The 12,211-nt window shown below is 45.0% G+C and overlaps 1 protein-coding gene across 4 annotated transcripts in view; it reads left to right on the top strand.

Annotated features, from left to right (window-relative positions):
* LOC110981152 (APOBEC1 complementation factor-like) overlaps positions 1-12,211 on the top strand; it is a 32,943-nt gene that overhangs the window by 13,084 nt on the left and 7,648 nt on the right. The window contains exons 2-8 of one of the 4 annotated variants that reach the window (XM_022238457.2): positions 1,921-2,098; positions 2,843-3,053; positions 3,575-3,749; positions 5,339-5,422; positions 7,276-7,377; positions 7,665-7,794; positions 10,692-10,913. In XM_022238457.2, coding sequence (XP_022094149.1) covers positions 1,921-2,098; positions 2,843-3,053; positions 3,575-3,749; positions 5,339-5,422; positions 7,276-7,377; positions 7,665-7,794; positions 10,692-10,913 — 1,102 coding nt within the window. Of the gene's footprint in view, positions 1-1,920; positions 2,099-2,842; positions 3,054-3,574; positions 3,750-5,338; positions 5,423-7,275; positions 7,378-7,664; positions 7,847-10,691; positions 10,914-12,211 lie in introns of all 4 variants that reach the window. The other 3 variants (XM_022238458.2, XM_022238462.2, XM_022238460.2) reach the window with 3 other exon arrangements.

The raw sequence follows: 12,211 nt of genomic DNA on the forward strand, positions 1-12,211 counted from the left end.
TTCGTCCTTTTGCCGCAAAAAGTTTTTTTGCAGTGATTGTGCTTCCCGGCCAAAAGGCCTAAGCGCTTACGCCCTTCTGCCGGGCACACGAGGAACATGTATTTTTCATGTTCCTCACAATTCCTTGTCCAGGTACTGATACTTCTCAAAGGGATTGACCCTCTCTTCAAATCCGAGAGGAAACTTTCCAAGTCAAGAATTTTCCTGCCCCTGGCCAACAACTTTGATCTAGGCACAGGTGTCTTGAGCCACATGCACATTGATGGAATAACCCAGGAATCAGAAATGCAAGGGTTGAATTGCTTATGGCTTAGATGGGGCTGATACAATGTATCCGCTCCGAGCGGAACAAAAGAGGGCGTGGTTTTTTTGGGGTACCGCGTAGACGTGCGTTTATAATGGAGATCAGTGGTGCGTTTGATGCAAAGCACGCTGAGTATGCATAAAGAATTTATTCCTTAATGTATGGTCTTTGCGTACATGCAGAATGTGTGCAAGAACCCAGTTGTAACCAGCTGTCTTTCTTTCGTCAGGGGAGGGGACTTCAGCTCGGGGTGGCACCTGCTCATGTACATCTCACAACCAGATTTTTTGTTTTCAATTAACTTTTGCAACTGAGTTGACTCAGGAGGAGTGGTCGGTTATCTCCAACGGGTCCCATTGTTTGAAAAGTGCATCATAATTAATATAATGTTGGCGACGGTGTACTTGCTCGGTGAGCACTTTGAGTCACATCCTCAGACCATAATTAATTTTCTTGTAACCATGGAAGAGTATAATGATGATGTGGTCTGGGAGCGGCGAGCGCAGATATTGCAACCAGAAGCTTAAGATAAACTCCACCTTGTTCTCAGTACCGGTCCCGGTAGTTTCAAAATTGTTCTTGAGTAACGGGTATCTTCAGCCCAGGCCACTGGAGTCGGTCGGAGACCCTGATTATCTGAGAGAAAGTGGTGTTGACATCAATGCATGGCAGCTGCAGCTATTGGAATATCATACATATGCATGAGGCAATGTAGGGGTGAAGTTGGTACTTGCGACTGAAACACGACTGAATACTATTTTTTTTTTATCATATTGGAATCATAATTGATGTTCAAAGTTAAGATTTAGCACATAAAGTAATTGGTTTACATTAGCAGGTAAACTTTTCTGGACTTGCCTGAACTGGCACTGCTAGTCAGAATTTTAATTGCCCGAATGAAAATTTGATTACCCCCGGCTATGGGACAGGCAATTTGTCGCAACCTGTTTCTCCTGGTATTGTATCTTCGTTGCTGGCCCCTGTCCACCTGTCCTGTGGACAGGGGCAAAATGCCACTGGACAGGCAGGTTTTTTTTTGCTTGTTCACAATTTGCAAGCCCAATTTTTTTGCATAAATCTTAAACACTGGTGAAGAAATTTTCACATTTCATTTCAAAATACTGATTGAATTTGGCCCCAGACAGAGATAAGGGATGTTAGTCTGAAAGGTTTTCCTGGGAGATGACAGGCAGTTTTCAATCTTAGGTTGAAAACCTTCCATCCCCTGCATAGTACAGGATTTTCCTGATTTCAGGATTTTTCAAACATCTGTCAAAAATCCAGGTTTACAATTATGGTGTTTCTCCATAGAAAAATTGATATAAAACGCAGGAAATGAGTACTTAAGGTGTGCCTTTAGACAAACACAAATGTAGATCCGATGCTGCTCTGGGGCTCTCAAACCCTCTGGTGATTATTTCCTGGCTATTTCATTTTCTACCCATTTCACCCCTGCCTACCCCCCTGTTACCAGAGAGGCCAATGCCTTCGATCTCAAGAGGTTGATCTTGGTACAGAACAGGTGTATTTTAGTCTTCCAAATCAAAGCACAAATTGACTCTGTAAGTCACAGCTGTAAGTTACCACAGATACCCGTTTTTCCTCTCGATGAAAAGGTTAAAATCCTGTACGTGAGGAATCTCATGCTCCACACCAGCGAAGAGACCGTCCAGAGTGCCTTTGGTAAAAAAGTCAAGGAGGGCGCCGTGGAGAGAGTGAAGAGGATGAAAGACTTCGCCTTTGTTCACTTCCAGACCCGGGAGGACGCCTGTCAGGCGATGAAAGACATGAACGGTGAGTACCCCGGTACCTTATACCATGTTTTAGCCATAGGGTTTTGGCACCGTCTGGCCCTTTTTGGACACCTTTGTTGTGGCCGTGAAAGCATGCAAATCTTAACGACTTGGATGTCCTGATTTTTCACGTCAAGGCAAAACTGTGAAAACTATAAAGTTTCCAAATGCTGGACAAAACCCTGGATCCATAGTCCATTTTTTTTCTTTATCCAGCTTCAGTTGTAGTCAAGACCCAACCCAAGACCTCCCACTCATGCCGCCGATGCATTCAAATGTCAAGTTTGAATTCAGTACCAAAGTGCATGAAATTATAGAGTAGGGTTTGGGATGTTTTCTTTTAGAAAATACAGATGTTCATCATCAGCAAATGAAAAGGCAGATTAACGTCAAGTGTTCTTGGAAGAGGTTCCAAAGGGTCTTGAGGAGATTTTTCCCCATATCCTGGGCAAATTGTAGTCTCAAAGGAGGAAGGATGAATGTAGTGTACATGACAAGCCGGAGTGAAGTGTACTGACTTGCTGGTCACGAGTGCTCGTTGGAAGTGTAACCTTCAAACGAAGCACATGGTATGGTTTAAGAATATTCAGTCTCAGGTGCAAATCAGTGTTGTTTGTATTCGTGTCCAGCCGGGAGCCAATGATGGAACTGGTGCACAGCCCATACCGTCCACTATAACGTTGCGCGGAACGGTGTTTATTGCAACTTTGTAATGATCATCGCCCTCTCATTTTGGGTTATCCAGGAGAACAAATTGACGGCTCCACCGTTGAGGTGGTCTTTGCCAAGCCGGCTGAGAAGAACCCCCTGGCGCGGTTCCCCCGGGCCGGGGCAGGCAGGGGATACATCCAGCCCGGGGCCTACGGCTACGGGGGTGCGGCCTACGAGCAGCCGTTGGCCGTCCAGCAGAGCCCGCCCTACTACCAGCCCTACAGCAACACTGGGGGTATGAATGGGTGAGTGAGCTGGGGCCTAGGTGTTTGTCTGAAGCTGTGGATTCCCAGGGCGATGTCTCAATCTTGCCAATTGGCATCACTCAAAAAATATGTTGCGCCCATCCGAAATTTGATTGGAACCAGTCATACTGTACATGAACATGGCATATTGGTTGGCGACCTGTGTGCAGATATATTCATTGCTTGACAGATAATGTGACTCGCTCTGTGAAAATGAGTTGCAAGTCGCTGAACCAATTTTGGGAGTTGCTGGCCTTTAGAAGAATCTTACCCCGTGGCATCTAGAGGAGCCATCGATGTTTTTGCACCCCCCACACCCAAGTGTCCACGTTCATCAGGATGCCAGCTTGCAAACAGAAACAACATGACTGTCAAAAATGGCTTTGTGATTCATTTTTCAGAGTGGGTCGCATATTTGTTGCTCGGAAAATACCTGCACCTGCTCAGAGGCTCTCTGACATCGGCCTCTCAGTTTAATTGATTGTCACAACCCCTCCCTTCCCCCCCCACTCCCCCACCAGGTTCGGCAACGCTGGACGAGGTGGCCTGGCCGCACGTGGGTCCTTCTCCCCCAGGGGTCGTGGGCGTGGTGCCGCTGGCATGCGAGGGGCGGGAGGCATGCGCAGCTACGGCGGGCTTCAAGCCGGTGGCCGCGGTGGCTACGCCCGGTACCTCGACGGCCGGAAACCAGCTGAGGTTAGTAACATTTCGAGGTTACCACCAGTATCGGAGCAAACCATAGTACATCCCTTGGGTGGGGGTTCAAATTACACTGTCAGGCGAAGTTGTCATCACGAGAGACTGCATTGAGAATCTCCTTTCTGATCAGTTGCCTCCGCCTTGCCCATGTAACTTTATCCCGGTGCATTTTTCACTAATTTTCTCATAAAAACGATTGATTTCCTTGATGTCCCCTGTCTCGCAATATTAATTCTGACCTTCACGAGTCACCTCTGCCTGTTGATTGGCTAGCACATAGACTAGGAATAGGCATTTCATATTGATTTGTCAATGTAGTTAATTTTGCTCTGGGCGACATACCCTAAGCGCTGCTTTTGATGAGTAGTTTCAGAAGATAACGTGTATTGTGAATGCACATAATTGTAAAGGGTTGATTATTAATAAGTGAGAGATAAGTTAGTTTTAATAAACTTTAAATATTAAACATGGTGGAATTCCTTTTTGTTTTCGAAATGGTGTTACTAATGCAGGGTGTATATCATGGATTTACTGAGCAACAAGCATGTGGTAATGTAGTACCACTTGTTGAAAAAGAGTTTGGAAAAAGAGTGAAAAAGAATTCACAGACCTGACAAACTGAAGGTCATGCTTAGTATTAAGCAGATATTGGCGGGAGCTTGTGAAGCAGCTAGCAACAATGCATACAGTTTTGTTTTGCCTCTTGTGTAGCCGATGTTGACTATTTTATGGAATTGGCACAATGTCTGAGTATTCATGTTTTATAACTGAATATGATATATTGTAATGGTGGGAATGATGCTGTGTCTAAATGCTTCTGCATTGACTAATGACTCGACCCTCTCTAACCAGCATGGTTGATCTGTTTTAATGCCTTTATTTTCTCCTTTTTTTCCCCTTCAATTCTCCAACAAACCTTCCCAAATCTCACGACACGTCCCGCACCACATGAACCTCTGCACACATCCACCCATCACTGTATGATTTGCGGTCTGCCTTCCACCTGCCTCTATGCACAACATTTCACCCAACCCGTTCCACCACCAAATCTGCCGCATGTGTCCTCAAAATTGCCAAACCCGCCCTACGTTCCATTTCTCCAACCAATCTTCCCGACGGAATGCGTCATCCAAATGTTCCGCACTGCACTCCTCACAACTTCTAAATTGCCTGATTCATCTTGGGAATTCACCTTTCTTGCCCCTGTCGCCCCAAACACCCTTCTCATGCAAATGAATGGCCCCAATTTCTTTGGCATTCTCCACGTTTTTCCCACACGATCCATATGTACTTTCTGATACTGTCATCCACTGTCATCCATCAATCCCTTGGCATCTGTCAATCCATCGTATCCAATCCATCCATTTTCACCCTGGGACCGACTGTCATGCCTGTGCTCGGGTTACACCCTAACCCACCCAATCACCCTTCTACCACCCGTCCGTTCCTTTCCCAATCCCTTCTTCCTTCACCCTACATCTCCACCGTCACCCAATCTCTTCCCCTCACATTGATTGTGACATCACACCCCTCTCATTTCCCCCTCCCCTTCATCACTCTGCCTCTGGACCCTTCCAAACTAACAGTCAAGGCTTTACGATATTATCCCCGGAATGGAACTGACACCCACCAACCCAGTAACCCTCAAGCCGCAGAAGAGTTTTGTCCAGGTACACTCCTTTTACAAGGGCCATCATGCGCACGCGACACTGACAGTGTTCTCCATACCCGACAATTAGAGCCAGTGTTCTCTAAGTTATAGATGCATGTTGGTTGCCCACCAAGTTTTGCTTGTCTCCCGACCATGCTAGAAGTACTGGTAGCCACCAAGCTTTAAAAGTCTGGCGGCCAAATGTGAAGTTTTGGGTGCTGCTAGTACGTTTACATTCTTGAGTATTTCAACTTATTCAGCGTAATCTTGTTGAAGAAGAAACTCTGTGAGTGTCCGTAATTGCTTCCAATTCCAAAGATGACCAAGATGCCAAGAACTGAACTTGATTTGTTGACAAGGTCCTTAAGTGGTTCATGATACCCTCCCCCCATTTCAATATTTGTTTCAGCCCCCATCGAGTTTAAAATTGACAACCTGGAGAACATTGCTGCTGGTGCTGAGTACTTCAGTTGTTGTTAAAGAATAGTTTCAAAACAAGGTGGCATATACGTATGCGTTAAATCTGCCCATCCAAAACTATGGAACCTTGAAGAGCGCTATTGTCTAGACAGAAAAGGGAATTCAATCTGCCTCAAATTTTTCTGTAGAGAGGTATACCCACAAAATATGTGACCAACAGAGAACCACTGAGGGGCGAAGTTTTGTATAAAATTCAGCATGCCGTTACTCTAAACCAGTGGATACACGTAAGCGAAGGGCAGAAACAAATCAGAGCTTTGCCTCCCTTCTAGAGGTTTTTAGTCATGTCTTTAGTGGTTGTTCAATGTAGAGAAAACTCGTACCTACCGATCCTGATCCTGCCTTTCGACATTACCCCTCGAGCATCCTGAAAAATCAGATTACACTCCAGCTACGCTTTCAAACAAGCTTCGGGTTAAGATGGAAATAAAATATTCACAGGTATTGTCTGAAATGTTGTTTGTTGCCCGATTCCTAATACTGCCGGGGTGAAATTGGTCTCTGAAGTTTCCAGATCCATTTGTCTAGAAAGTAACAGGTGTTACGGAAAAAAATACTGTTCTGACTAACGTGATGTCACTTAATCGCATGCCTGTAACATTGCATGACTGGCAGCCGAGGGTAATTTCATACATGCACACTGTATGTTTTTCATAAATATGGATATGTATGATACGTACATGTACTCGTATGAGCAACGTCACCCGTTCAAATCTTCACCCTGCAATTGCAGTTTTCACTGAAACTTATCCTGTGTGTGGGAACACCCGTGCTTATGAAGTCAGGAAACTCGTGGCCTACTGGAACAAATCTTTACGGAAGTTATGGTCATGCTTTGCATAGCTAATCATGAAGACCGTTTGTCGTTCTTGTGGGATGTGACTTTCTCAGTCTTGCCCTCTGTGGTGCCACTGCAATAAATTATCAGTAGGCCTCGATAGTCATTCAGGGGGGGGCAGATTGGTCTTTACTTTCCCAGTGATTTCAGAAATTCTCAGTTTTAATGATCTTCCGCTTCATCGGGGCTTTTTTTAAAGAAACGACAACCATCGATAAACTTCATTCCTGGTTTTACCCTTACGCCGACTGACGCATTCACACTGTATTCTCAGTAGTTACATGTGCCAGGAGTTCTGAAAAAGAACGCAAGCTTGCTCGGATTGGGACTCGAACCCGCAACATCCTGCATACTAGTGCAGAAGTCATGGGTTCGAATCCCGCCCAGGCAAGCTTGTGATGTTTTCGCAACTCACAGGCTACACTGATCTTTAATATATAGTGTTGTGTAAGAGCAACACCGGGGTATAACATTAACGCAGCCAAGTTGATACCTCTATTGATAAAATTTGTCTAACCTCAGTTTATTGTCGCTGTTGTACCCGTCTCCTATAGATATTAGAGGAAGAGTGTACCAAACACAACTGGGGTATACCCACCTACACACTGCTGTCCAGCCGCAGCCCACAAAATGATGTCCAGCTCTTTGTCTACAAGGTACAGTAAAGAAACACATCCATGGACAGAGATCCACGGTCTTTTTCTCCTTTCCTTTTGTTTCTGTTACGGCTTCGTTAGAATAATTAACAAGATGGAGAGAGTTCATAATTTGAACAATTTGTAGGATGGTGGAGTGTTGGTACTTGGTTAAAACAAACATGACTGATCTATAAGAACTCTGGTGCTTCTGAGAGCATGAATACGATGTGAGCTTCGAGGAGGCGGGGGTAACCAGCTTACCCCTCCAACACCCAATGCTTTCTTCTTTCTCTCCCCCTGGCCAGGTCCAAATCCCTGCCTTGGCCCAGAGCTACCCGGCCGGCCTCCAGCCCACCAAGCTCTGCACTAGCGTAGAGGACGCCAAGTCCCTGGCCGCTGAGCACGTCCTCTCCACCACGGGCCTGCCCTTAGATGGTAAGCGGTAAAACTAGCAGATCTGCGGCAATTTCTTCTGCTAAGTTCACAGGTACTAAAAATCTAATCCGAAACCAACTGTTGATGTCAGAGTGGTCCTTTTTTTTTCCATTTTGGAAGTAGCGCTAGTCACTCCATCAGTTTTGGTTATCTCTTTTTCTGATTCCCCTTCTGTCTTTTTTCCACCCTGTTCATGATCGTCATTTTCTGGCCAGTCAGGTTTCCCACCTTCACCGTGGATTTTAATCTTCAATTCATTTTGAGATTTCATGATCCAGTGAGGTTTCAGGATGTCGTGAGCTTTCATATCATGAAAGTCTCCTTCCTTTCAATTCCATCAAGAAAGTTGTCAGTTTAAACTTCTCTTTCTCACCTCTCACCGTTTTTGTCTTGATCTCTCTGCTTGACGTCATTACTGAAAAACTTTCTGTCGCCTTTGTTGCTTTTGCGGTGGTGAAACCCTGAAGCAATCTATGCCAAATATATTCCTGAAGTTTGGGTTGTTTATGTATTTGTCTGGCTTCTTGTTAAGAAGACGAAATTTGTAGTGGCAAAAATGGGAGCAAGAGCTCTGAACCCCCTAAAACCCCCCATCGTGTGCAAAAACTCGCTGGTTTATCAGTAGAAAATTTCTGCAAACATTGGTCCATATTTAGATTATCTTTTGAACTGGCACCTGCATGGAAATTCAATATTCCACTGAAACGTGTCGGGATTTTCCCCGTTTTTTCCCCCTTTCCGCACCTGCCATACCGTGAAAGATTATTCACAAAACACATTTGTAGCCCTACTTTCCCATTTTGAGCGAACGGCTTAACTTTGTATATGAGCCAACACACTCCATGCAGATCATAGTTTTAAACCTAAACACCGTGAAGCCACAAACTTCAGTTTTTTTAGAACACCTTATCAGGGGATTTTGGATGGACTGAATGTTGGGACAGTCCCTGAAATGTTTTGTATAGTAACCGGGGGGGGGTTAAGCCTGTTGGAAGTCTTAAGATTCCCCCCTCCCCCCCCCGGCGTGATTCAGGGAAAGACTGCCACAATCTTCTGGTTTGCACTCCAGCCTTTCCTCTTCTCATTCCTTCCGCAGTGTCATCCCGTCATGTTCTTTTTTTTTTTACCCTTTTCCAGTTTGGCCCAAAGCATGTAGTTCTGCAGTAGTTGGTGAATAGATGGCTCCTCGTGAAACACTTCGGCACATCCTTTTTCGTTTGAAAAAAAAAAAAAAGATTTAGATCGCCAGATGTACAGAATGCAGTGCAGAAGAAATGGTTGCATATTATTGTAGTGGTTTAGATGTTTGCTTTTCTGTCAGGTTGAGTTTGATCCCACTCCGTTAATCTCACACGACCTTTGCGACTAATTGGCCCAAATTTTCTGCGGCAGTTTCTTGTTTTTCTCCCCTTTTTTTTCTGCTGGCAGCAGCGAACAATGGCCTTGTGTTTTTTGGGGGGGAAGGTTTTGAAATCTCTTATCGAGACCTGTCCAGAAAAATGATTAAGAACCCGATGGTTATCTGGGAGGACCGAGCTTGAAGTTGATCCTGGGCGGTCAATGATTAACTGAGTGAGATTTGGCTCAATTTGCATTGGTTATCATCGATAGAAAATAATGAGCCAACATGTACATGAAGTTGCCCAAATATGGGGTGTCTGTGTGTGTTTCCTTACATCATGTATCAGTTCATGGTTAGGCACTGTGTACTTAGCCTTTTTTTTAATCAAGCTTGCATCATGGTATCATTATGTGGTGTGCTTGAGCTTCATCATGATTGCCTCCACCCCAAACCAACACCCACCTAGTGATTTCTTTGTTTTCTTAATGTTCTGGAAGAGTTCACAGGTCTTCAGCAAATGAACTGAGCTTGGATGGATTTTCATTCTAGACCGATGGCACAGTTTGATGCTTGCACATTTCATGCAAATTTCACTCAAACTAGCAGAGAAGCAGCACTGGTAGTTCCAAGAGGCTGCCCTAGTGTGCTAGAAACTAGCTGTGCGGGTTCAAGCCTTGCGGCAGACTCAAAGACCCCACATCTGATTCCGAATCCATTCATTTTCCGCAGCAATCGGAGCCGGTTATAGTGTCCCATCCAGTCATTTCATTTCAACCACTCTCCATTGCTGTGAAAATCAACAAACACACCTTCTCCCTCTGCTGTACATTCATCACTGCCCAGCTACATGTACATTACAGTCAAAGTAGGGTGTTCGATGCCGGACTTTCTGTGGGATGAATCGTTTTTTAAGAGAGGACTCACCACATCAGGGGCGTTGGTCAAAGCAAATGTTCAGGAGGGGGTTGGAAAGGCTGGGTTCAGGCAGATTGCAAGGCATAGGATTTTTTGTTTGTCTCAACCGAATGCAGTTTGTCCTCAAGGCAATTTAATTAAGACCAACTTTTGAGTTCCACCTGTCCCCCCAAGATGCCAGTCCACCATGTGTAACCTCCAAGCGGTGATTTTCTGTTCTATGCAAAGATGGGGATTTGATTTCGAAAGGTTTCCAAACCCAACATCAATTCCCTCCCCTAGATAAACCCAGCATCCATTTGAACGCTGCAATTTTCTCTCGACGAAAAACAGCCCTCACTTGTTGGCACTCATGTCAATACATTTTGTACACAATTGGTCATGTGACTTTTGATATGTAGTAGGAAATTCCGACAACCTTACTACATTCATCTTGCACAACAGTCTTCGTAGGAGGGGTAAACTTTCAAAGTGACGAGGTCAAACTTCACTCACAAGTTCATACAAATTTGCTCCCGAATACCTGTAACGTGTAAATTGTTAATGCTCAAGTTTGGTAGGAATCGAACACCCAACTTTGATTGTTGCATGGCAATTTTTTTTTTTTTTTTGTACCCCTTTTTTTTGGCTTTGCATCCAGGCACAGACAGCGTTTCCACGACTACCATTGTCACCTCATCCTCCCCCACCGGCTCAGGCGACTACATCGCCCCCCACCACCCCCAGGGGGGACCGCCCCCGCCGCCGCCGCCTCATCCCAACCCCCATGGGATGTCGAACGGTGTGGCCATAACGACTGCTTACCAGCAGACGTATGTCGGTGTCCCCATCACCTCGTCACCTCCCGTCCTAATGACACCAGGTATGACAATGACACTGCCAACTCTCCCCCCCCCTCCCACGGATGAATTTTATCGGGGGTTCAGGGAGTTTTTGTTGGTGACCCAACCAAACAAATGAGTCACAACTCGCCAGGGTGACTTTTGAGTGACCGGACTTTAAGAGAATATGGGTCATCCTATAAATCGGGCTTCCAATTTTTTTTTATGTCCCCTGTTACATCTGACATATGATTTAATACGTGAGTTCATTTCTCTAATTTCCAAGAGTGATGAATTAAATGCTAATGACCTGCCAAACAAATACAAATACCTTGAAATCAATTAAAGTGATATTTCCGTGTCAAATTACTCAGGTCACAGGTGTAACAGGGACACAAAAATGTCACACTTTTGGACCCTTAATTTATACCGGTAGAATGACCCATCTTCCATCTGTGATGTGTATTGTCATCTTCATCAGGATGCCAAAATGGTTAATATACCCCAAAACAGAGAACTCAAAAGAGAATTAACCGAAATATGGCCTACAGACTCATTTTGTAGGATCCGGTCCCATTTGTGACATGGTTCCAGTGAATAGTTGTCCTGTATTTGACTCACAAACGATATTTGAGAGTGAAATGGTGGCCCTACCAAGAGAAGTTCCAGGGGTAGATCCAGGGGGACGTGGGGGCACACAACCCCTCCCCCTCTTTTCACCTACAAAAAAAATAAAGAAATAAAGACGGAAGAAAACGAGAGAGGGGAAGAAAAAAAAAAGCCCCAGAAATGTGACAAAGGCACAAAACAACAACAGGTCTCCTTCCGGTCACCCAACCTCCCTTATTTACGGCCACGTCCCTGAAATTTTTAGTTCATGCCCCTTTCCCTCCCCCCGGGATCTGCCCCGAGTTTAACTGTTCCTTGTTGCATCCACAAAAACATCCAGCTCATTTGAATGCTTCAGGACAACAGATTCGCGGTTGCAGTCATCATCACGCCAAATGCATGCACGACCTCGTCGCATTGTGTGTCCCTCGTTACCGGCACGAAACAGCACCATGAAGATCCATCTGTACTGCATCCATGTTTCACCTGTCATTCAATGACTACCTGCTGCTGTTTTTTTTCTTCATTGCACCCTTTCGTGCGGGTGACTGTAATTCCTTGTGCCATCTGAACCAAATGCCCATTTTAAACTGTCGAATTTCATGTATTGCCAAGTGTTTTTTCTGTGTAACAACTTTTGTGAAAGGTTGTACCGTACCGTACATGCACTCGTACCATACAGTGTATGACGCTCAAAAAGCGGTTTTGTAAATGTACTCATTGAGGGAGA

The sequence above is a fragment of the Acanthaster planci genome, linkage group LG21 (assembly GCF_054643075.1).
Source record: "Acanthaster planci isolate LZ-2023a linkage group LG21, COTS_SCS, whole genome shotgun sequence".
Classification (NCBI taxonomy): Eukaryota; Metazoa; Echinodermata; class Asteroidea; order Valvatida; family Acanthasteridae; genus Acanthaster; species Acanthaster planci.